The sequence below is a fragment of the Scyliorhinus torazame genome, chromosome 12 (assembly GCF_047496885.1).
Source record: "Scyliorhinus torazame isolate Kashiwa2021f chromosome 12, sScyTor2.1, whole genome shotgun sequence".
In the NCBI taxonomy this organism is placed as follows: domain Eukaryota; kingdom Metazoa; phylum Chordata; class Chondrichthyes; order Carcharhiniformes; family Scyliorhinidae; genus Scyliorhinus; species Scyliorhinus torazame.
In genome coordinates this window covers 177968978-177994837 of record NC_092718.1, presented here as the reverse complement: position 1 = coordinate 177994837, position 25860 = coordinate 177968978, and the positions used below count along the sequence as shown (strand labels likewise).

The following is a 25860-nucleotide window of genomic DNA, read 5'->3' as shown; positions in this document are numbered from 1 at the left end:
GGAACACATCCTGGGCGGGATTTTCCCCCACCCGGCGGGGCGGGGGTACCCGGCGGGATGGAGTGGCGTGAACCACTCTGGTGTCGGGCCGCGCAAAAGGTGCGGATCCGCACCTTTAGGGGCCAAGCCCGCACCTTTAGGGGCTAGGCCCACCCCGGAGTGGTTGGCGCCCCGCCGGTTGGCGTGGAAGGCCTTTGGCACCACGCCAGCCGGGGCCGGAGGGACTCCGCCGGCCGGCGGGAGTCCACGCATGCGCGGGAGCGTCAGTGGCTGCTGATGACATCCACACACATGCGCTGGGGGGGTCACCTACGGGTCGGCCATCGCGGAGACCTACATGGCCGACGCGTAGTAAAAGAGTGCCCCCATGGCACAGGCCCGCCCGCGGATCGGTGGGACCTGATCGTGGGCCAGGCCACCATGGGGGCACCCCCGGGGCCAGATCGCCCCGTGCCCCCAGGACCCCGGAGCCCGCTCGCGCCGCCAGGTCCCGCCGGTAAGGGACCTGGTTCAATTCACGCCGGCGGGACCGGCATAGCAGCAGCAGGACTTTGGCCCATCGCAGGCCGGAGAATCACCAGGGGGGGCCCACCGACCGGCGTGGCGCGATTCCGGGGCCGGAGAATTCGGCGGCCAGCGGGGGCGGGATTCACGCCGCCCCCCGCCGATTCTCCGACCCGGCGGGGGGTCGGAGAATCCCACCCAACGTCTAATAAAGCCTTCGATTATCCTCTAATCTCGCTTACGCAATAATTAATCGGCATCAATTTATTAGACAAGATATTGAAAGATGGAGCTCCGCATCAAGCCGGACCGTCTGCAACTGAGCCGCCACGCGGCAAATGTTTCGGCCACCTTTGATCACTGGTTGGCTTGCTTCCAGAGCCTGACTTTTAAATTCGGTGGACCCATACCCCCCCTCACCGTCTGCGGCCTCACAACCCTTAAGGTCGACCCACCGTCCCTGTTTGCGAACCTCACCCCAGATTGCAAACCCGTCCCTACCAGGAGCAGACGGTACAGTATCCAGGACAGGACCGTCATTAGGTCGGAAGTCCAACGGCTGCTGAAGGAAGGCATCATCGAGGCCAGCAGCAGCCCCTGGAGAGCCCAAGTGGTAGTTGTAAAGACCGGGGAGAAGCACAGGATGGTCATTGACTACAGTCAGACCATCAAGCGGTACACGCAGCTCGACGCGTACCCCCTCCCACGCATTTCTGATATGGTCAATCAGATTGCACAGTACCGGGTCTTCTCCACAGTGGACCTAAAGTCTGCCTACCATCAGCTCCCCATCCGCCCGGACGACCGCCAATACACTGCGTTCGAAGTAGATGGCCGGCTCTTTCACTTCCTTAGGGTCCCCTTCGGTGTCACAAATGGGGTCTCGGTCTTCCAACGGGAGATGGACTGAATGGTTGACCGGTACGGATTGCGGGCCACCTTCCCGCACCTAGATAACGTCACCATCTGCGGCCACGATCAGCAGGACCACGACGCCAACCTCCGCAAATTTCTCCATACCGCCAAACTCCTTAATCTCACTTATAACAAGGAGAAATGCGTGTTCAACACCGATCGCCTAGCAATCCTTCGCTACGCAGTGCAGAATGGAGTAATAGGGCCCGACCCCGACCGCATGCATCCCCTTATGGAGTTCCCTCTTCCCCACTGCCCCAAGGTCCTGAAACGATGCCTGGGGTTTTTCTCTTATTACACCCAGTGGGTCCCCAATTACGTGTTCAAGGCCCGCCCACTAATCCAATCCACAGTTTTTCCTCTGTCGGCTGAGGCCCACCAGGCCTTCAACCGCATCAAGGCGGACATTGCAAAGGCTACGATGCACGCTGTCGATGAGTCCCTCCCCTTCCAGGTCGAGAGCGACACATCGGACGTAGCTCTGGCGGCCACCCTCAACCAGGAGGGCAGGCCTTCTTTTCCCGCACCCTCCATGCCTCTGAAGTCTGACACTTCCCTGTCGAAAAGGAGGCCCAGGCCATTGTAGAAGCTGTGCGGCATTTGAGGCATTACCTGGCCGGCAGGAGATTCACGCTCCTCACTGACCAACAGTCGGTTGACTTCCATGTTCAGTAATACGCAGCGGGGCAAGATAAAAAATGATAAGATCTGAGGTGGAGGATTGAGCTCTTCACCTACAATTATGAGATCTTGTATCGTCCTGGGAAGCTCAACGAGCCTCCTGACGCCCTATCCCACGGTACATGTGCCAGCGCACAAGTGGACCGACTCAGGACCCTACACGATGGCCTCTGCCACCAGGGGGTCACCCGGTTCTTCCACTTCATCAAAACCCGCAACCTGCCCTACTCCATAGAGGAGGCCAGGACCATCACCAGAAATTGCCAAATCTGCGCAGAGTGCAAGCTGCACTTCTACCGGCCAGATAAAGCGCACCTGGTGAAGGCCTCCCGCCCCTTTGAGCGCCTCAGTATGGACTTCAAAGGGCCCCTCCCCTCCACCGACCGCAACAAGTACTTTCTGAATGTGGTCGATGAGTTCTTCCGGTTCCCCTTCGCCATCCCCTGTCCCGACATGAATGCTGCCACCGTCATTAAAGCCCTCCACAGTATTTTCACACTGTTCGGTTCCCCCACCTACGTACACAGCGATAGGGGGTCCTCCTTTATGAGTGACGAGCTGCGTCAATTCCTGCTCAGCAAGGGCATTGCCTCAAGCAGGACAACCAGCTACAACCCCCGAGAAAACGGGCAGGTGGAGAGGGAGAACGGTTCGGTCTAGAAGGCCGTTCTGCTGGCCCTACGGTCTAGAAATCTCCTGGTCTCCCGCTGGCAGGAAGTTCTCCCCGATGCACTCCATTCCATACGGTCACTCCTGTGTACTACAACTAATGAAACCCCCCATGAACGTCTTCTTGTTTTTCCCAGGAAGTCCACCTCCGGGACATCACTCCCAACATGGCTGGCAGCTCCTGGAGCCGTCCTGCTCCGGAGACATGTGCGGACCCATAAGCCTGGCCCGTTGGTCGAGAGGGTCCACCTTGTTCATGCTATACCCGCAGTACACCTACGTGGCACGCCCCGACAGATGCCAGGACACGGTCTCCCTCCAGGATCTGGCACCCACTTGGTCCCCACCCACGGCCCCCTCACCAACCCCTCCACCCGAACCTTTCTTCTCTGCTCCACCCACTTCCCCACCAATGCACCTCACCGCAGCCCCCGCCCCAGGAGGATCCGTCCTCCCACTGGTTCCACCCGGAGGTAACAAAGCAGAGGACTACACGCCCCTGGAGTCAAAAATGCCCTAGTCGGCACCTGCATCACCACCGAGACTGCGACGGTCGCAGAGGACCATCAAGGCCCCCCGATCGATTGATTTCTTCATTGTAATTGTTACTGTGGTTGTTATTGTTACTGTTAAAGGCTTTGCCACCACCCCCGCCGGACTCTTTTGTTTTCAACAGGGGGTGAATGTGGTAGACCGTATTATATGTATTACGGTATCTGTGTTGGAGGTACTACTGTATTAGAGATACGTGGGTAAATCCCTGTCTGCTGGCTCCGCCCAGTGGACGGTATAAAGAGGTGTTCATCCCCGGCTATAGCCATTTTCTGTTACGAGCTGCTGGGGAACACATCTTGTCCAATAAAGCCTTTGATTATTCTCTAATCTCGCTTTCGCAATAATTGATCGTGCATCAAACATCCAAGCCCAATTTTCCACACTACATTGTAAACACTCTTTCCCCACATACTTCCTCTTTATTAAGCCTTTCCTTTGTTTGCAAACCACACAAGACCATAGACTGTTCCACAGCCATCTTCAATCCCGTGGCAAACAGAGGTGCACATGTAAGATGGGAAAAATGTGTATGGCGCCAATTCTTCCCCCTATTGCTGTATCAAGTTCGTAAAAGGGAAAAGCTCAGTGAAAACTAACCAAGATTCATTCCAACTGGCTGTAAGATTGCAAACTGAGGAAGCTTTAGAACAGTCCTTGCTGAGCTGCAAAGTCTGAGCCTTCACATGCTACATTTTTAGCAGAAGTGGGTGAGTGAAGGCGACATATACGACACAAGGAAAGTTATATCTTGTCAGTGTGCTTTTGCGCTAAATCTGTGGCCGATGGTTTCAGGGCCTGCAATAATGCCAATTAGCCCAAAAATTGAATGTTAAATCCAGAATTTCCAACAGGCATTTCTTATGCCGAGACTGGTTTAGCTCAGTAGGCTAGACAGCTGGTTTGTGATGCAGAGCAAGGCCAGCAGCGTGGGTTCAATTCCCGTACCAGCTGAGAATTCTAAATTCTCCCTCCGTGTACCCGAACAGGCGCCGCCGAATGTAGCAACTAGGGACTTTTCACAGTAACTTCATTGCAGTGTCAATGCAAGCCTACTTGTGAAAATAAAGATTATTATTATTAGTGCAGCATCCGTTTTCCACATGTTTTCACCCTTTGGTCAAAATAACCTCTTTTATGTCCTTGAAATGAAGCTGCTGATGGTCTAAACATCAGATCATAGATTGCAGTTAGATCTGCTATTAATTCAGGGTAAAACTGAAACGTTGGTTTGCAACAGATTTAGGTTATGATACTCTTTCATGTATTATTATCTCACTGGTATCACATTATGCGTAGTGCTGCCAATCTTGCTTGTTCTGATTGGAGGGATTTTGACATTAAAACCCTAACTTGTGGTTAGAAATCCATGCCCGAGATTGATATATCAAAAATACAAAGACATCTGGTCAAAAGCATCATATACCTCCCTCCAAGCTGAGACTTCATCTTAATTTTTTTTAAAATTGCCATTCACAGAATGTTTATGTTGACTGTCTTGCAATTTCAAATAGATTTGGCCCCATAGTGGAATAAGATCCCACTCCAATAACAGAAAGACTTAACCGTGAGCCGGCTGGGTTTTACACTATCTGCAAAAAGCAAATGGATGACAAAAGCATGGTTACTATTCTGAAAATAGCCAAACAAGCGAGAGAGTTGAGCACAGACTTGATGAATAGGTTCTTTCAGCTGGAATAACTGGTCAACTTATGGAATAGAGAAACAATCTCGGAGTCAACTCCATAAGATAATTTTGATACAGGTAATAGTGTAAAACCGACCGTATTGAGTCAGCCACTTATTTTCCCAACTATCCAAGCCTCCAGGTTGTAGTGCTCCCCCCAGGATTGTGTACCCATTAATGGAAGGAATGGAAAACCAGGAGCTATGTATTTGCAATTTCCAAATGGGCAGGCAGCAAACAGGGTAAACTAGGTAATGAAAACCGGAAACAATGGCCCATTACTTCCTGGCTCCCCAACATTCGATTTGCAGGGGGTACCCCAAAGATGCACTGTGGAATCCCACTTTGATGTTCCCAGGTAAGGATTTACCCGGCAATTGTCCAAAAGGGCTAACTTCCCCTGGACAATTGCGCTGCACTGGGAACTGTCCAACAAACTGATTTAAATCATTAATTGTGGGTGCATCCGCCAGTTTTATACTAATTATTCTGAAAGACTTAGAAGAAATAAAAATGTAAAACTTAATTTTATCTGTTTTAAAGGCACAGACCAAGCTCCACCATACACCTGACCCTCAGAGGACCAGACTGCACCCCCAACTAAGCGCTCCATCCCCTACGGCCTCTATGTCCTACCCCTACCCCGCTCCATCTGTCATGCATCCCACTAATGTCCGAATTCCCCACCCCCAATGTCCTTCTCTTTCCCCCCCCTCCCCCTCCCCACCCCCCACATGTCCGACTTCCCACCTGATGTCCAAACTCCCTCCTCAATGTCGGCTTTCCCCCACCCCAAAACCGATCCCAACCCCCCCCAAACCACCATCCTGATGTCCAAACGCCCACTCTCCACATCCCTGTCACTTACCTTAGACGCTTACCTTCCCCCAGGCCAGTTATTTTCAATGGGACATTTACCTGCTTCATGGCAGCTAGTCCTGAAAAACCGGGGCATATTCTCCTTCACTCCACCTCTTTTACACTTTGCCGCTGGAGCCAGGGACCTGCTGCGTTGCTTGAGTCAACAAATCATTAAAAACAAAACTGAACAGATCCAGGAGACAGAGCATTCAGATTCTGGAGTTACAGGAGGGGCTTGAGGGCCTCACCCACTACTGAACATTTCTCAGACATGTTCCACACAATGGCGGATGAGGGTGTATTTATATTTCCCCCAGAATTAGATCTGGTCTGATGCTCACTTCGACCTAAGCCTCGTTCTGGAGATCTGCCCCATTCGGTGATTGTAAGATGTCATGGTTTTAAAGAAAAAGAACAGGATTCTTCGATGAGCAAGGGAGCATCATGATCTCAAGTTGGAAGGCCACTCCATTAGTCTGTACTGAGATATGAGTGCAGATCTAACAAAAAAAAAAGAGCCACTTTTAATGGAGTGCAAATCATCTTATACAAGAATGGAGTCAAGCTTGGGATGGTCTATGCAATTAATGTTTGGGGGAAAAGACCACTTTTTTGACATGTGGGGAGATAAGGCTGCTTTGTTCAAAGTCACAGGTTGTGCACTGTTTAATCAGTTTTATGGCTCAGTGGATGAGCACTTTGTATTTTATGTCTTTTCATGTCTGTTGTTCGGATGTGCTCTTGATGCCTTTGGTTAGATTGAGAGATCTCTGCTATTTGTTTTTTTACATCAATCTATTGTTACCTTTCTCTTTCCATCTTCATCATCGGGCATGACATTTAGACGCTAGTGTGGGGTTGTAGGTTAAATAAGGTTTTATTTTCCAGTTGGGAGTCTCCCTGCAAACAAGGGTGTTAGTTAACAGGAGTGGATTTCGAGGATTTTCTGCAGCTCATTTCATTCGTTTTTAAAACGGAACTTAGAGCTCATATTTACTTTAGTTTTAGGGGCTGGTTTAGCACAGTGGGATAAACAGCTGTCTTGTAATGCAGAACAATGCCAGCAGCGCGGGTTCAATTCCCGTACTGGCCTCCCCGAACAGGCGCCAGAATGTGGCGACTAGGGGCTTTTCACAGTAACTTCATTGAAGCCTACTTGTGACAATAAACGATTATTATTATTATAAGTTTTGTTAATTGTAGGCTTTAGGATAACTTACTGTTTGCCACTGTTTCATTATGGCATTTTCTGTGGGGGGGAAGGTTCGTGTTAATTTGCTGATGTCTGCCGGTTTCTCTTGGTCAAGTCATCTGACTTGGCTCGGCGGCCATCTTAGGTGGATCGGTTTGCTTTATCTTTGAAGTGTCCTTGTTTAGTATCTCGCTTTAAGAATGGCTGACTCCAGATTAAGGGGTGGTGGGAGACCTCCAATTCATTTGGTTACCTGGAGTGTTAAAGGTTTGACTCACCCAGTAAAATGGTTGGTTGTTTTCGCTCATCTTAAGAGTTTAAACGCCAATTTTGTTTTCTTGCAGTAAACCCACTTGTGTATCAAGGATCAGACCAGGCTACGCAAGGGTTGGGTTGGGCAGGTTTTTCATTCCAGTTTCAATGGCAGGGCCAGGGGTATGACAATTTTAACCAGGAAGAGAGTTCAGTTCTCCTCTTCTCAGATTATAGCTGATCCCAATGGTCAATATATAGTTTGTGGTTTCCTGTCAAACAACCCATGGTCAACATTTAAGCCCTACTTTGGGATGACACAAATGTTATCAACTCTCTGTTAACTTCCCTTCCCAACCTTGACTCGAACCAGCTTATTTTAAAAGGCAACATGAACTGTGTTTTGGCTCCTAAATTGGATCGTTCCAAACCTAAATCCTTATACTGCAACCTGTATAAATTGGAGCTCCTGTAGATAAATCTATCATGTCTGACATTCTAGACAGGCTGTCCGACCCAACTGATGAGGTGGACAAGATCTGAGTGTTGGACTTCCCATCATGTCCTGATGAGATTTAAAAATGTATTAGGCTGATTCAAGGCCCCTTGCTCGGATGACTTTCCGATCAGGTTTTACAAGAGGTTTTTGGAAGAACTTGTACCCTTGTTATTAGATATGTTTAATGACTCCATATCTCGGGTTCATTGCCTCTGACCCTCACTCAAGCCTCTATTTCCTTGCTCCTTAAGAGGGAAAAGGACCCGACCAAGTGCATTTCATACTGACCCAACTCGCTTTTAAACACAGACGTTAAGCTGCTTTCTAAGGTTCTGTCGCTCTGGTTGGAGCCCTGCCGCCCAAGTATAATTTTGGAGGACAATGTTTGGGGTGGCATGGTGCCACAGGGGGGAGCACTACTGACTCATAGCGCCAGAGACACAGGTTCATTTCTGGCCTTGGGTGACTGTCTGTGTGGAGTTTGCATGTTCTCCCCGTGTCTGTGTCGGTTTTCTCCGGGCGCTCCAGTTTCCTCCCACAGTCCAAAGATGTGCAGATTATGTGGATTAGCCATGCGGGTAAAGTTAAAAGGTTGCGAGGACAGGGTGGGAGCCTGGATAGGGTGCTCTTTCGAGTGTCAGTGCAGACGTGATGGGCCGAATGGTCTCCTTCTGCACTGTGGGGATTCTATGATGGGACAGGTTTGTACAAGGCTGACAATTATCGGCTGATATACATTGCCTTTTCAATGTTATTCTTTCCCCCGCCCCGACACCCGAACCTGAGGTGATAATATCTCTTGACGCTGAAAAAGCTTTTGGCAGAGTGGAATGGGAATATTTATTTGAGATTCTCGGGAGATTTGGATTTGGACAAAAATTTTCCTCTTGGATCCGCTTGTTATATAATTCCCCTGCGGCCAACGTTCACATGGGCACTCTACACTCAAATTACATTCCTTTAAATAAGGTCACTAGACACGGCTGCCCTCTTTCACTCTTTTATTTGCCTTGGCAATAAAGCCGCTCTCTATAGTGTTGAGGACCTCTAGTCAATGGAGGGGTCTAGTCATGATGGGGTATCCCTTGATGCAGATGACCTACTTCTGTATGTTACGGAACGAACTCCCTCCATCGACTGCATAATGAAGACACTTAATACTTTGGTTCCTTCTCTGGTTATCAATTTAATTTAGGCAAGAGCGAATGTTTTCTAGTTAGCCCCCCTGGAAAGTGAGCCCAATTAGGCATGCTAACTTTCTGCCTCACTAATACAAGTTTTCGTTACTTGGGGGTCCGGTGACCCACAACTGGGCCTCACTTCAGGAGCGGGATTCTCCCGCAATTGGCGGGATGGCCTGACGCCGGCGCCAAGAATGGCGCAAACCACTCTGGCGTCAGGCCAACCGGATGTTGCGGAATCCTCCGCACTTCCGGGGGCTGGGCCGGCGGCGGAGGGATTGGCACTGCACCAACCGGCACCGAAGGGCCGACGGGAGTTGGCGCATGCCAGAACCACCGGCGTGGTTCCGCGCATGTGCAGACTGGCCGGCGTGTGCAGCGGGGTTCTTCGCCACGCCAGCCATGGCGGAGCCCTACAGAGGCTGGCGCGGAAGAAAGGAGTGCCCCCACGGTACAGACCTGTCCGCAGATCAGTGGGCCCCGATTGCGGGCCAGGCCACCGTGGGGGCCCCCCGGGGCTGGTTCCCCCCGCGCCACACCGAGGACTCCACTAGATGGCCTACGAGCCTGGTCCCGTCGTGTGGGACCATGTCCATTTCACGCCGGCGGGACTGGCCAAGAACTGACGGGCGCTCGGCCCATCAGGGCCCGGAGAATTGCCGATGGGGCCGCTGCCAATGGCTCCCGACCGCCGTGGCGTAAACCCCGTCCCCGCCCAAAAACCCATGCCAGAGAATACGGCAGCCGGCGTCGGAGCGGCGGGGCAGGATTCACGCCGCCCCCAGTGTATTCTCCGACCTGGCGGGGGGTCAGAGAATCCCGCCCCATTAGTTGAATTACTCAAGCCTGATCAATAATGTTAAAACGGACCTGCAGAGATGGAACAGTCTTCTTCTGTCTTTGGCGGGTCGGGTTCATACAATTAAAATGATGTGGTGGTCTGCTCTCTTAGAGGTTGGAAACAGTTTAGACTTTAAGCTCCTTTCCCTGTCTTCACTGGCCCCTATTTGTAACAATCACCTTTTCTTACCTTCTGTGTTGGACCCAACTTTTAAATCTTGGAAAGCGAAGGGACATGACCATTTTGGTGGCCACTTTGTGAATGGGGAGGACTACCAGTTGTAGAGAGCTGGCTGAAAAATCCCAGTTACCCAGCTCTTGTTATTTTCAAGTTTATGACTTCTCTCACACGGCCTTCCCTTCCTTTCCTTTGGCTCCACCTTCCTCTTTGCTGAAGAGGATTTTGTCCTTGGCTCAGTCTGGCAAGGGGTCTATTTCGGGCCTTTGTAGCCAAATTCTCTCATCAGCTGCTTCCCCACTAAACAGGGTGAGGGCAAGATGGGAAAGTGAGCTGTGTTGCTCGTTTTAGCCTTAGTTTAGTTGCTCTTGTTCTATCACCTTTGCTCTTGAGTCGCCAGGTATCTTTCTGATACCGCCACGTGGTTCAAGTCCGAGTAATGATCAATAATCCAACACACCGCTTAGTAAGAGTTAAATCAACGCACATTTATTATATACAGTAATCAATACTTATACATTAATTCTACTTCTAAGCTACTTCCTACAACTAACAGGCCAATACTTAACTTTGGAAATGGCCCACCAGGTCAGGGAAATGAATGGCCTTTCGTATGGGTTCTGAGCCTGCGGGATTCAAAGCGGGTACAGGTCGATAGTCAGGAGTGCCTATCTCGTAGCGAGCGTTGGAGTAAGATTTACGGTTCTCGTGGCTGTTGTAAAAGGTCAGCAGAAGGGTCTCGAAGGGTGTGGAGAGTAGAAGAAGGGTCGATTTGAACTTGGACTCTATTCTTATAGTCCCCAGGGGCTTCCCGCCTTTCGGGGCGGACCCTGTACCTGGTTCCAAGTGATTGGACTTTGTCCCTATCACTTGGTTCGATATTCTCCAATGCTGGAGCGATTCCTTGATCGATGGGCGGTTTTGGGGTGGTCGTTCACCTCTCATTGTGTAGGGTCCTGCTGGCGCCGAAAAGTCTGGGTTGGCTTTGTGTGTCTAATTTGTTGCACATTGTTCCCGGGGATTGCTACTTAATATTCAGATGGCTGGTGTGTTGTTATGCTGATGGCTGCAGGTATCGATTCTGTCTGGCTTCCCCAGAGGCGAATACACAGTTTTACCTGCAGCTGCCTGTTTGAGTCCAGTTGGCTGATTTTCCCATCAGCCTCTTCCGTTTGCCATTTTAAATCGGGGTTTGGCCATTCTAATTGGGAGTTAGCCATTTTAACTGGCTACAGCTGGGTCCTACACTTACAAGTGAGACTTGGAGGGAGGCTCTTTACAGGGCCAACTCCACACCCTCATGTGCCTGGTTGAGTCTAATTCAGTTCAAGGTGTTACACAGGGCACACTTGACCAAGGTGAGGAGACGTGCCCCTGTTCAAAAAAGGGAATAGGGATAACCCTGGGAATTACAGGCCAGTTAGTCTTACTTCGGTGGTAGGCAAAGTCATGGAAAGGGCACTGAAGGATAGGATTTCTGAGCATCTGGAAAGACACTGCTTGATTAGGGATAGTCAACACGGATTTGTGAGGGGTAGGTCTTGCCTTACAAGTCTTATTGAATTCTTTGAGGAGGTGACCAAGCATGTGGATGAAGGTAAAGCAGTGGATGTAGTGTACATGGATTTTAGTAAGGCATTTGATAAGTTTCCCCATGGTAGGCTTCTGCAGAAAGTAAGGAGGCATGGGATAGTGGGAAATTTGGCCAGTTGGATAACGAACTGGCTAACCGATAGAAATCAGAGAGTTGTGGTGGATGGCAAATATTCAGCCTGGATCCCAGTTACCAATGGCGTACCTCAGGGATCAGTTCTGGGTCCTCCGCTGGTTGTGATTTTCATTAATGACTTGGATGAGGGAGTTGAAGGGTGGGTCAGTAAATTTGCAGATGATACGAAGATTGGTGGAGTTGTGTATAGTGAGGAGGGCTGTTGTCGGCTGCAAAGAGACATAGATAGGATGCAGAGCTGGGCTGAGAAGTGGCAGATGGAATTTAACCCTGAAAAGTGTGAGGTTGTCCATTTTGGAAGGACAAATATGAATGCGGAATACAGGGTTAACGGTAGAGTTCTTGGCAATGTGGAGGAGCAGAGAGATCTTGGGGTCTCTGTTCATACATCTTTGAAAGTTGCCACTCAAGTGGGTAGAGCTGTGAAGAAGGCCTATGGTGTGCTCGCGTTCATTAACAGAGGGATTGAATTTAAGAGCCGTGAGGTGATGATGCAGCTGTACAAAACTTTGCTAAGGCCACATTTGGAGTACTGTGTACAGTTCTGGTCGCCCCATTTTAGGAAGGATGTGGAAGCTTTGGAAAAGGTGCAAAGGATATTTACCAGGATGTTGCCTGGAATGGAGAGTAGGTCTTACGAGGAAAGGTTGAGGGTGCTAGGCCTTTTCTCATTAGAACGGAGAAGGATGAGGGGCGACTTGATAGAGGTTTATAAGATGATCAGGGGAATAGATAGAGTAGACAGTCAGATACTTTTTCCCCGGGTGGAACAAACCATTACAAGGGGACATAAATTTAAGGTGAATGGTGGAAGATATAGGGGGGATGTCAGAGGTAGGTTCTTTACCCAGGGAGTAGTGGGGGCATGAAATGCACTGCCTGTGGAAGTAGTTGAATCGGAAACATTAGGGACCTTCAAGCAGCTAATGGATAGGTACATGGATTACGGTAAAATGATATAGTGTGGATTTATTTGTTCTTAAGGGCAGCACGGTAGCATTATGGATAGCACAATTGCTTCACAGCTCCAGGGTCCCAGGTTCGATTCCGGCTTGGGTCACTGTCTGTGCGGAGTTTGCACACCCTCCCCGTGTCTGCGTGGGTTTCCTCCGTGTGCTCTGGTTTCCTCCCACAGTCCAAAGATGTGCAGGTTAGGTGGATTGGCCATGATAAATTGCCCTTAAGTGTCCAAAATTGCCCTTAGTGTTGGGTGGAGGTGTTGACTTTGGGTAGGGTGCTCTTTCCAAGAGCCGGGCAGACTCAATGGGCTGAATGGCCTCCTTCTGCACAGTAAATTCAATGATAATCTATGATTAATCTAGGACAAAGGTTCGGCACAACATCGTGGGCCGAAGGGCCTGTTCTGTGCTGTATTTTTCTATGTTCTATGTTCTAAGTGTTTTTTCCCCAAACATTGAGGACAGATGTGATCGCTGTTCGCTTGCCCCAGCTACCCATTCGCATATATTTTTGTCCTGCCCCAAACTCGTCAGCTTCTGGGCTTCCTTTTTTATTTGCAGATAAAATGGGTGGTTTTAAACACATGTCCAGTAGTAGCTGAATTTAAGGTTTCGGGTTTACCGGCGTTTCACTCTAAGGTAGAGGCGGATGTTGTCGCCTTTGCCTCATTGATATCCCAGAGGTGAATATTGCTTGGTTGGAGGTTTCCCATTCCACCCAGTGCCTCTGCCTGGTTGGGTGATTAATGTCATTCCTACACTTAGAGAAAATCAAATTCACCATCACAAGGGTCAATGGAGAGGTTCTAACTGAGATGACAATTAATCGAATTGGCAAGGATAGCCTCGAGGGAGATTTCATTAGAGAATTATGTTAATGAGCCAACCAGGGAGTAGGCTATTTTAGATTTTGTGTTCCATAACGAAGAAGGGTTGATAAATAGTTTTGTCTTAAGGATTCTCTTGGACTGAGTGATCACAACATGCTGGAATTTCAAATTCAGATTGAGCGAGAGACGACAGAGTGGCATACTAGATTTTTAGCGTTGGGCAGAGGTAATTATACAAGCCTGAGGAAAGAGTTGGCTCAAGTAGACTCGGCACAAATAATTGAGGGTAGGACAGTTGAGGAACAGTGGCGGATGTTCAGGGAGATATTAAATACCTCTCAATTAGTATATTCCTGAGAGGAAGAGGAATTGTAAAAGGGAGAAACGCGTTCCATGGCTAAACAAGGAAGTCAAGGAAGACATAAAGGCAAAATCTATGGCATACCATACCGCAAAAGCTAGTGGTAAGCCGGAGGATTGGGAGAACTTTAAGGTTCAGCAAAAGGCTACTACAAATAAAATCAAAAGAGCTAAGATGAACTACGAAAGGAAACTGGCAAAAAACATAAACACTACCAAAAGCTTCTATAAATATATAAAGAGGATGAGAATAGCTAAAGTAAATGTTGGCTCTTTAGAGGATGATACTGATGAGGTAATAATGGAGAACACAGAAACGGCAGAGGCACTGAACCAATATTTTGCCTCTGTCTTCACGGAAGAACATAATAAAAAAATTCCCAAAACTACAGTATTAATGCCGCAAAACAGGATGGAGGGTATCCTCAATGTGAAATCATTTGAGGCTATCCCATGATCACCTCCCTTCCCACTCCAAGGCCCTGCACCCCTACACCATACCTGAGCACCCAGTTGCTCCCACAACAATTTACCACCCTCCTACACCTGGTCAGCTGCTATGGGTTGGTACAAGCTCCCCAGTGATACTTAAACAAGGGCCTCCTGAAATGGCTTTGCATGGAACACCTGGCAGCTCCACTGACTTGGTGCCATTTAAGGTAGAAGGTGAACCTTTTCCCCCCAAGTTTGTTTGACTATAATTTTGGGAACAAGGTTTGATACTGAAAGCCAAAATTAGGTTGAGGCGAGTTAAACATGAGCAGTGTTTTTTCCCCCCCTCTCCTGCAGTGTTCCTCAAGCAATTGTTGTGACCAGGTGAGAAGGAGTGAATTGGTTCCGCTCTCTATTCAATTTCCTCAGTTAATCACAACAAAGGTTTAATTTCATTTTCATAAGGATGTGCCTTTTCTGAATCCAAACATACGTAACTATTTATGCGGTTGGCTATAAGGAGCCACTCAAGCAAGCTTTTCTTGATTTAAAGAAAGAGTAAATTTATTAACCACTAAAAACGAGAAAACAAAAATCACTTAAAAACGTGACGACAAGCATTCAGCCCTCATGTGGCCATTCGGGTGCACAAGCACACACAGGCACATGCACTTAAACATTGTGACCGGTTTGAATTAGGTGGTTTTGTGGGTGTGGTCAGATGTAGAAGATGTTGCAATTATCATGAGATTTCAGTTCACTGGTACATTTCTAGTAACGTTGGCTGTTGAACCTGGTAATAAATACACTTGTTCCAAAAGAAAGAGGTAGGGAGTCCAGCTTCACCGTTGGTTTCCTGTGCTGAAAATGTTTGTGACTCTCGCTGTGTTATTTGCAATCTCTCTGCAGTGTCTGCAGCCTGACCTTTTACCCACTGTGTATTTCCAAAGTGTTTTGGGTGGGGCTGCCTGTGGTGGCCATTGTTTCAACATCCAGCACTTTGCATTTTACTATCTCTTCCTAAGGCAGCGACACTTTTCAATGGACCTTTGAATTATAGGAAATGTCCCTCTCTTCACACTCCCCTGATGGTGTCTTGTTTGCTTTTTCACTGTCACCTTGATAAGATAGCCTTGCATTTTTAAGTAGTTTGTTCTGTCTCATTTCAAATTGCAAAATTTCCTGTCAGTTGAAAGTCAAAAAGTCATGTATTCAAAAGTAAAGAGGCATAACCTCGTGAAACAATTAATTAATAATTTAATTTTTGTAATTTTTTTTATGAAAGGAAGATGCTTTCAGCCATCATGGGATAATATAATAATTGGAATAATTGCATATCCACTAGGGCATCTCAACGAATAACTTGCCGAATAACTTGTTCTGGATATGGCTACAGTTCTGGAATATAATATTTTATTAAAGCTAACAATGCTTTAATATATTTCCATCTTTTTTCAGGGTTGAGCCAGTCCTGACCAGAATTAAAGAAGACAGAAAGCGAATTATTCTTCCCTCTATTGACAACATCAAGCACAAAACCTTTGAGGTTCAGCGTTATGAGAACTGTGCGCATGGTTACAGCTGGGAGCTCTGGTGCATGTACATTAGCCCTCCCAAAGAATGGTGGGATGCAGCGGACCCCACGTTGCCAATCAGGTCAGTTGTCCTTTTTTATTGTATTTGGAAGACTACCTTTTCAGACCTGTGGTAAACAAATAGAAAATGATGGATCAATGCCTGGCACAAATTGCATTGGCAGTACATTTTCATCTGCACCCCCTGAGGTAATCTGCTGACTATTCAAAAGAAAACTGTACATAAGGAACTGGTAGTGAAAGAAATGGTGAGAATTCAAAGTTGAAAAAACATGTTATCCTATTCATGTAAATGTGAGAATGCTGAGGGAATTCAGTGTCGAAATAATGGAGGTTTTGACTGCACTCTTTCAAATGATCTTGCATATAGATGGTGTGTTGGGGGACTAGAGGGTTACATAAGAACTAGGATCAGGAGTAGGCCATCTGGCCCATCGGGCCTGCTCCGCGATTCAATGAGATCATGGCTGATCTTTTGTGGACTCAGTTCCACTTTCCGGCCCGAACACCATAACCCTTAATCCCTTTATTCTTCAAAAAACTATCTATCTTTATCTTGAAAACATTTAATGAAGGCGCCTCAACTACTTCACTGGACAGGAAATTCCATAGATTTACAATCCTTTGGGTGAAGAAGTTCTTCTTAAACTCAGTCCTAAATCTTCTTCCCCTTATTTTGAGGCTATGCCCCCTAGTTCTGCTTTCACCCGCCACTGGAAACAACCTCCCTGCATCTATCCTATCACTTCCCTTCATAATTTTATATTTTAATATGTTTCTATAAGATCCCCCCGCATCCTTCTAAATTCCGACGAGTACAGTCCCAGTCTACTCAACCTCTCCTCGTAATCCAACCCCCTCAACTCTGGGATTAACCTAATGAATCTCCTCTGCACACCCTCCAGCACCAGTACGTCCTTTCTCAGGTAAGGAGACCAAAACTGAATACAATACTCTAGGTGTGACCTCACTAACACCTTATACAGTTGCGGCATAACCTCCCTAGTCTTAAACTCCATTTGTCTAGCAATGAAGGACAAAACTCTATTTGCTTGCTTAATCACCTGTTGCACCTGTAAACCAACCTTTTGCGACTCATGCACCAGGACACCCAGGTCCCTCTGCACAGCAGCATGTTTTAATATTTTATCATTTAAATAATAATCCCCTTTGCTGTTATTCCTACCAAAATGGATAACCTCACATTTGTCAACATTGTATTCCATCTGCCAGACCCTAACCCATTCACTTAGCCTATCCAAATTCCTCTGCAGACTTCCAGTATCCTCTGCACTTTTTGCTTTACCACTCATCTTCGTGTCGTCTGCAAACTTGGACACATTGCACTTGGTCCCAGAGTAACACTTCTCTTCAAAGAGGAAGATTAAATCAAAAAAGTATGGAACAATTGGACTAGCAAGAGTAATAGATCAGCTTCAAGGAGCACTAATATGGTCTAAAACTAATGCACAGATAAAAAGGCACTGGCTAATTCAGGATAAATAACATGGATTTGTAAAAGAGGAAATTTAAAGCAGTCCTTTGAGGAAATAGCTGAAATGTACAGAGTGCCATTAGAGTAAATGCGTGGATATGAATATGTTTTTTCAAAAGGAAATTGATGAGGCGAGACATTGAAGGCCTGTAGATAAAATAAAAGCAGTATTAAAAGGATTGTAGTAACATGATTAAAATATTGGCTAAAGAAAAATAAAGAGAAGCATGGTTAACAGACATTTTCTGGATGGATTGGAGTATCTCGCCATTGGCTGCATGTGTACCTCTCTATAGAATTCTTGCAATGCAGAAGGTAGCCTGCACTAACCCTTTCAAAGAGCAGTCTACCCACTCCCACACCCTATCCCCATAACCCCACAGACTGATCCTGGCCAATCCACCTAAACTGCACATCATTGGACTGTGGGAGTAAACTGGAGCACCCGGAGGAAACTCATGCCGGCATGGTAAGAACGTGCAAATCCCATACAGACAGTCACCCAAGGCTGGAATCGAACCCTAGTCCCTGGTGCTGTGTGCCAGCAGTGCTAACTACCTTGTTAACTTTTTGAGCTTTAACAGAGGCGACATTGTTGTCAAAAGTTTTAGGAACTGTGAAACACACTGACTGAAGATTACACCCAAAAGGCTAACCTATCTTTCCCCTTTCAGTCTATTTAGCTCTGGAAAAGAAATGGCATGAAAAATTGGGAGGAGTGCACAATGGGTGCCCAATGCGCTGCCACCAGTTTTGCACCCAAAAGAGAGAGCTATGGCCTACTCCAATCAATCCAGAACATTTTTGTTAAATACTCCTCACTCTTATTGTTCACCAACACACCTTTTTGTATTGGCTTCACAAATGTGCTTTGGCAGATGGGCATTTGCAGTGTTTGAATGGACCCTATTGGGGAAACACTTCTGCATGTAAGAAGCTATAAATAAGTGAACTGAAGAATGCTCCAGACATGATATCTTAAAATAATCGACCTGCTTGAATGATTGGAAAGTCAGAGACAAGGGCGGGATTCTCCGACCCCTGCCTGGTGGGAGAATTGCCGGGGGGCGGAGTGAATCCCGCCCCCACCGGCTACGGAATTCCCCAGCGCCGGTGTTTTGGCGGGGGCGGGAATTGCGCCGCGCCAGTCGGCGGCCGCTAGCAGCGCCCCACCCCCCCCCCCGATTCTCCGCCCCGCGATGGGCCGAGTGGCCGCCCGTTTTCGGCGGGTCCAGCCGGCATAAGTTACAACAGGTCCTTACCGGCAGGATCTGGCTCCACAGGCGGCCTGCAGAGTCCTCGGGGGGGCGCGGGGGGATCTGGCCACAGGGGATGCCCCCACGGTTGCCCTGCCGGCGACCGGAGCCCACCGATCCGCGGGCGGGCCTGTGCCGTGGGGGCATTCTTTCCCTCCGCAGCGGCCACTGTCAACCTCCGCCATGGCTGGTGCGGAGAAGAACCCCCCTGCGCATGCGCTGGGATGACGCCAGCACATGCTGGCGCTCCCGCGCATGCACCAACTCGCGCCGGCCGGCGGATGCCCTTCGGCGCCGGTTGGTGTGGCATCAAGCCCTTCTGCGCCAGCTGGCGCAGTGCCAAACACTCCGGCGCCGGCCTAGCCCCTGAACATGCGGAGGATTCCGCACCTTCGGGCCGGCCCGACGCCGGAGTGGTTCACGCCACTCCTCGGCACTGGAGTGGCCCACCCCGCCGGTTCGCGGAGAATCCCACCCCATAATCTGAAATAGGCTTGACTCACAAGGCCAGAGAATTGGAAAGCCAGCCAGTCATTTGTCAATGGAACCTGGACATGATAATCCACAACTGGTGAACTTAATTAAACTCCTGTCAACATCTTCTATAAACCTCCTGCTTCATAGTCTTGAAAAGTGGCTGGGTTTATTTATTATTAGACTAATTTTCCAACCTCTGGATGGAGATTGCAAAATTAAGGTCAGTGTCTCCTTATATATATATGTAAATTAACAAATTGGTCGATCTCAATTTGACAGCATGGCTGATAGGAAACCAATTAAAGATTTTGAAGTAGTATTTCAACAGAAGTATCACTATGTCAAAATTTCATCCATGGGAAGGTTCAATTGTTACTTTAGATCATGGAATCATAGCACTTACAGTGCCATTCGGCCCATTGAGTCTGCACCAGCCCTTGGAAAGAGAACCCTACCCAAGTCCATGCCTCCCCCCTATCCCCGTAACCCAGTAACACCACCTAACCTTTTGGACACGAAGGTCAATTTAGCATAGCCAATCCACCTAACCTTCACTTCCTTGGACATAAGAGATGTTATAAGAGATGAAAGGACCTCCTTTCTCCTGCTTTTGTTTGCTTACATGAAAATGTCTTGAATGAAATATTTTTTTTAAAAACTGGTATGATTAAAATTCGATTAAATGGGGAAGAGTAGAGCAACAGCAATAGTCGTTGATTGGATAAAAGAGGGAGACATAAAGTGACCAAAAAGTTAGTTGTGTGGAGACAAAGGAAGTGGCAATGAAACAAGTAAAGAAACAAAAGATGTATCTGGAGGAGGTGTGAATGGCAGAATTACGAGGCTGTCTGAAGCAAATGTAAGAGAAAAGCAGCCCTGAAATTTGCTGATGACACAGACGTAAAAGGTTTAGCATTCGGTTTTTCTGTCCTGGACTCCCCCTCTGCAGGGGCCCACTTGTTCTGGTGGAGGCTGGTCTGCATTATCTCTGTCTTGCAGTAGGAGCCTCTGGTCTTGGGTCAGGTCTCCTCCTGGGTCAGGGAAGTCAGAATTCCCAATGTAGAAAGCTCCAGCTTTCTTCACATGGTATTATTTGCCTTGTAAGAGCGTATGAGAACTCCGAAAGTCAGCAGGGACACAATGTGTCATGTGCTCTGCCTGTTTCAAAGATATTTCACTGGACCCTCCCACCAAGCATTATGATAGGAGGCTGACAGGAGTTATGAGGAAATCTGAGGCCATTGTCAATACAATGAATTACCCTATTTTGCCCAACTTACAACAGCAACAATTTGCACTTATAACACCTTCAGCAAAATAATTGGCAGCTCACAGCAACATTGTAAAACAAGATGGGAAAACAAAATTTGCCACTTAAGGGGCTGGATTCTCTGGTCCCTCAGTTATGTGTTTCTCGGCAGCGAGCCATTCGCTGATAGTGAGATCCTATACTCCTGCTGCTTGTCAATGGGATTTACCAATTAAGCCACCCCATGGGCAAGAGTGCGCTCCCGGCGGGAAAAGTGAGTCGCAACAGCCAGAGAATTCCAGCCAAGGAAATATTAGGGCAAATGACCTAAACCTCGGTCAGAGAGGCAGGTTTAAGGAGTAGCATAAAAGAGCAAAGAAAGATGGTGAGGTCATGAAGAAAATTGCAAATCTTAATGTTCGATAAATGGCAGCACAGCCACTAATCAGAAGGTGATTAAAACCAGGGTTGTTTAAGAAACCAGACAGAGAAAAGTGTAAACGTATTGGAGTTTTGAGGGGCTGGAGGTGATTACAGAGATAGGGAGCACCAAGCTTTGAAGGGATTTGAAAATGAGGATGAGGACTTTGAAATTGAGGCATTGCTTAACCGGGAGCCAGTGTATTGGGTTTGGTTTAAGTTAGGGCATGTAACAATAAGGTTTTGGATGGTCTCAAGTCTCGAGGTTAGTCAAATCAAGCCTAGAGGTAACAATTGTATGGTTGAGGGTTTCAGCAGCAGATGAGATTGGGAAGAGACAGATCTGGCGATAGCATGGATATGTGGCCAGAAGCTCATTTCAGGGTTTGATATCAAGATTGCGAACAGTCCTGATCAGTCTCAGACAGTTGCCAGGGAGAAGAATGGAATCAGCTAGAGGAATCGGTAGTGAGCAGAGATGTTAGCGGGGGGGGGGGGGGACTGTCTCTTTAATTTAGAGTAAAACGGAGAAATGAGAGCTAGGGCATTGCGAGACCTCTTCCGAACTCTTCCTGACAATAATCTTGGCTGTTAAAATTAAAAGGGGCCCAGGTTGTATTACGGAGAAGAATGTGGATGATGCCCATACCTGTAGACAATGGAAAGAGCATCTGTGATGACTGTGGGTAGACCCATTAGTCTCCAAAGTCTCACAGGGAGTTGTTAAGAATATTAGATTATATAAATAATTGTACTTTAAACTGTATATTCAATTCAAAGCTAGAATGGAGTATGGATCTGGAGGACAGCTATTTAGCATTTCTACCTAGATACAAGGACTGTGCGATTTACATTGCCATGGAGATACCCTTTTGAGAGGGGAAGAGCCCACACCAAGTCATTGCAGTATCTGTTTACAAGGTTTTGTAAGATTTTCTAAGGTTTTCTGAAGATGATAGCAACAGGTCAGTCTGCACAAATCTGAGGGAGACAGTGGGAAGTAGAAGCAACCAATGCACCTGAAGCAGAGAAAATACCGACTATTAATTACCAGAATGCAGGTGGGAGCTTGTGCTCAGACTGAAGAAACGAACATTGTGAGGATTTAGGCGGGCAGGAAGATTCATCTAGCTTTGGCTAGAGGGAAGAATCTCCAGGGTAACTATGACAGTGAAAGCCAATTGTGGGATGAGAAGTTACTCAGTAAGGAAAGGAAAAAGAAGCAGGCCAGCAGGAGTAGAGAATAGCCTTTGTGTAATCCCAGGTGATGTTAACCCTGGACAAGTCATATCCCAAAATGGAACCTGGTTTGATAAATTCTAACTTCTTTGGAAACCATGGAGGAAAGTTACTGAACAAATTCCAAGAGTCTGCTGATGCAAAGAATAAAATATGTATTGAAATAAGAAAAGTGAACTATATTACACCAAACAAAAAGGTTGGAAAGATCTCGAAGAAGCCGATTCAAATTCCCACAATTTCTTTACCCCAGAAATATCTTTACAGACACATAAACCAGTGAAGGTTACCATTAGCTTGATACAAAGACTTATCACTTGGCTCCAGAACTGTTGCAAACAGTTTTCTTCTAGTGAATTCCTGAGCATTTACTTGATGCTTCTGACCCAACTTCCATCTTTACTCAAGATACCTCAAAACAATTCTTTAAACTCACTGCTTCTTCAACTGCCGAGCAAACAAATGGATTCCCTAAACTCAGTGTTCTGTTAAACTGATCACTTAACTGACTACTATAACTGATTATTCAGTTCACTACTGTCCCAATAGTCATGTAGGTTATTTTTCAGAAAGGTTAAACCCTGTATTCTCTCTCTGACACACTCACTGAACTCTCTCTCCCTCCACTCCTGCCTTTCTTTAGTCTCTGGATCTCTGTCGCTAGGCAACAGTGAAGAATTTTCTACTTGTTTTTTGTTCTCCAAACCACTGACCGTCCAACCCCTTTTTAACCCATCTCTTTCACTTCAGGGGTTGTAAGACTTAATTAAAAATGTATATATACAAACAAACCCCGAATACCTAAAACGTTATAGCTACAAGTCTATCCAGACACACAGGTACCAAGTTTCACAAACACAACCTAAATGAACCTGAAGCCATTTTTACCTTCCTTATCATATATATACATATATATATATACATATAACATGGGGCTGGTTTAGCACAGTGGGCTAAACAGCTGACTTGTAATGCAGAACAAGGCCAGCAGCGCGGGTTCAATTCCCGTACCGCCCTCCCCAAACAGGCGCCGGAATGTGGCGACTAGGGGCTTTTCACAGTAACTTCATTGAAGCCTGCTTGTGACAATAAGCGATTATTATTATTAATCAACTTAAAAATTATGCATTGTTCATAACACTTTGAACTGGTTCTGGGAGAATAGAGTGCCTACTTAAGGAATGGAGTAAAGTATAATCATGACAGGGGATTTTATGTCATTTTAAAAGTTAAATGGTGGAAGCTTTTCTGTAGTTTAATGTATACTTGTCTTGTGACCCTTCCAGTCAGTGACTGGTAATGGCTTTTTACCAATTATTGGCCTCTACAGGTGTCATGACAACGGAGCGCTAGTAGAGGACATTGAGCACGTGGGTGATATGGGGATGGGACTTGGTGCGAGTTAAGGTCTAGACTGCAGAGTTTGGGATGACCTCAAGTGTAACGTGTGGGAAACCAGCAAAACGTGGAATAGTCAAATCGCGAGGTAATGCATGAATGAGGGTTTCAGCAGCAGATAAGCTGAGCCAGGTAAAATTGGGCAATGTTAGGGAGCTGGAAATAGGTGGTCTTCGTGGTAGCGTGAATAACTCACCTTGGGGTCAAAGCTTGAGTTAATAAAACTATTTACTGAGTAAACTTGAGGTAGGAATAGCAGATGCTTTGAGAGTTTTCTTGTGAATAGACATTGCAGGCGGCATTCTGGGTATCCTGAATTTACCACTATAATTGGGTAGTTTCTTGAGAATAATCCGGTGTTAAAATGTCTTTACTGAACACACACTTATTGATCTCGCTGTACCAGGGATGCAATGACAGCCACTCTGTAAGTCCAATAATTAGGGTGTTGCTTGACAAGTAAAACATGCTTCATTATGCGACTCTTGGTTGTAACATTACCTTCTGATTTTTTTATTTTCATATTACATTCTGCTGTATGTCATGTAGCTTCTTTGTAATGTGAAAATGCTTGAGTACCAGTTTCCTGATAACCTTGTTATAGCGTGGGTGAAGTGTGATCTGTGAAGGTGAGAGTCACGACTGTAAGTATACCAGCAATTCAAGCTTGTAGATAATTGCCAATTTATCCAAATCATCACAAAAGTTTTGCTTTGTGAATGCAATGGATTGCAGCTTGGCAGTGGAAAAAGGAAATCATACTCAGTGCAGTGGTTTTTGGTCCTTGAATAGAATCTGATCATTTTATGTGATGTAAAATGTTCGCTACTGGTTGACGTAGAAGAATAAAATGAAATTCAGGTTTATGAACCCTGCACCAAATTATGCAGAGATGCATAATAATAGATTTTACCAGCCCTGTGGAGATGGACAGGGAGACCATAAGACATAGGAGCAGAAGTAGGCCGTTCGGCCCATCGAGTCTGCTCTGCCATTTAATGAGATCATGACTGAGCTAATATATGGGGCTGTTTAGCACAGGGCTAAATCGCTGGCTTTCGATTCCTGTGACAGCCTCCCCGAACAGGCGCTGGAATGTGGCGACTAGGGGCTTTTCACAGCAACTTCATTTGAAGCCTACTTGTGACAATAAGTGAATTTCATTTCATTTCATTTCATGATAATCCCCACATCCACTTGCCCGCCTTATTCCCATATCCCTGAATTCCTTTAGTGATTAAAAATCTGTCTCTCAGCGGGAGGGGAGCTTGATGCCTTCTCAGGACCATGGGGATATTCTCAGTAATAAGAAGTTCGACAGCACAGCTGTGTGGCTAGTTAAACCAATGACGGGCCAACTCACACATCTGCAACCAGCATCTTACTGGGTTCAGGAGTGGCTGTCGGCATGTCGCCTCCCAGCAGGTTTCCAGGAGGGTGGACACTAATTAATTCCTGGTCCACTGTCCATGAATGCCTTCTCGGCTACAGAATTGATGCCTGTGTGTGCATCAATCCCCCCCGCCCCACCTCCAAAATTCACCAGGGTCTGCCTGCCAGGCCCTGGAACAGTAAATAAGAGAATTGTCTTGCCTTTGAGGGTGCTTCAGCATGGAGGAGCCCATTTCATCCTCCTGCAGCCTCAGTGGCCACTTCCATTGATGAGCTGAGATTGGCAGCAGCTCTGAGAGATGGTCTACCATCCTCAATTGGATGGTGGTCCGAGTGGCGGCTTTGTAATTGGCTGCTGCCAGTAAAATGCTGCTCCGGACCCCTGACACTTGTGGGCGTGGACTCGGGTTCCACTTTCATCCTGGTAGCGGGAATACATACCTTCGGCTAAAATCCGTCCATGGCTGGGTTAAGAGTTGGGCACAGTGTTTCACATCTGTGCATTATTCAGTACAATTTGGTATAACCCACATCGCCCTCTTTTCAAACAGTGACCGCAATAACAATATTTTTCTTTGTAGTAATACAATGCACCTACAGAGTACGACAGAACCAACAGATTGGATGTGGTTCTATATTTGGAAACCAGTTAAATCCAGAGTAAAGTAGTGTATGCATGGCCTTGATATTCAGGCCCTTATTATTTCTGTTGTGTACAGTGTTAACCTGCAAATGCTTACTTGGACTAAACTTTTTCTGTTATTTTAGTGCAAACACCAACTCAGTTATTTTACATTGATTAATGTCTATATTAAAAAGGCATCAAGTAATGTCATATGAATATATTAGCTATGTGCTCAAATCATGCATAGCAACATTTAAGCTTGTGCCACTTTAGTTCCCAATTACAGAGAAACTCAGGGAAGCTCCTGCCATAGAGTGTAAGAATATTTATATTGATCATCTGTTCATGTTATCAAATGAGCCGCAGGCAATTTTCATCAAAGGAAAGGGACAC

The 25860-nt window shown here is 46.8% G+C and overlaps 1 protein-coding gene across 2 annotated transcripts in view; it reads left to right on the top strand.

The window, feature by feature from the left end:
* The window catches only part of galnt17 (polypeptide N-acetylgalactosaminyltransferase 17), a 512955-nt gene that overhangs the window by 209009 nt on the left and 278086 nt on the right, over positions 1 to 25860 (top strand). For both annotated transcript variants that reach the window (XM_072469451.1, XM_072469452.1), the window contains exon 5: positions 15780 to 15977. In XM_072469451.1, the coding sequence (XP_072325552.1) occupies positions 15780 to 15977 (198 nt within the window). The remainder of the gene's footprint in view (positions 1 to 15779; positions 15978 to 25860) is intronic.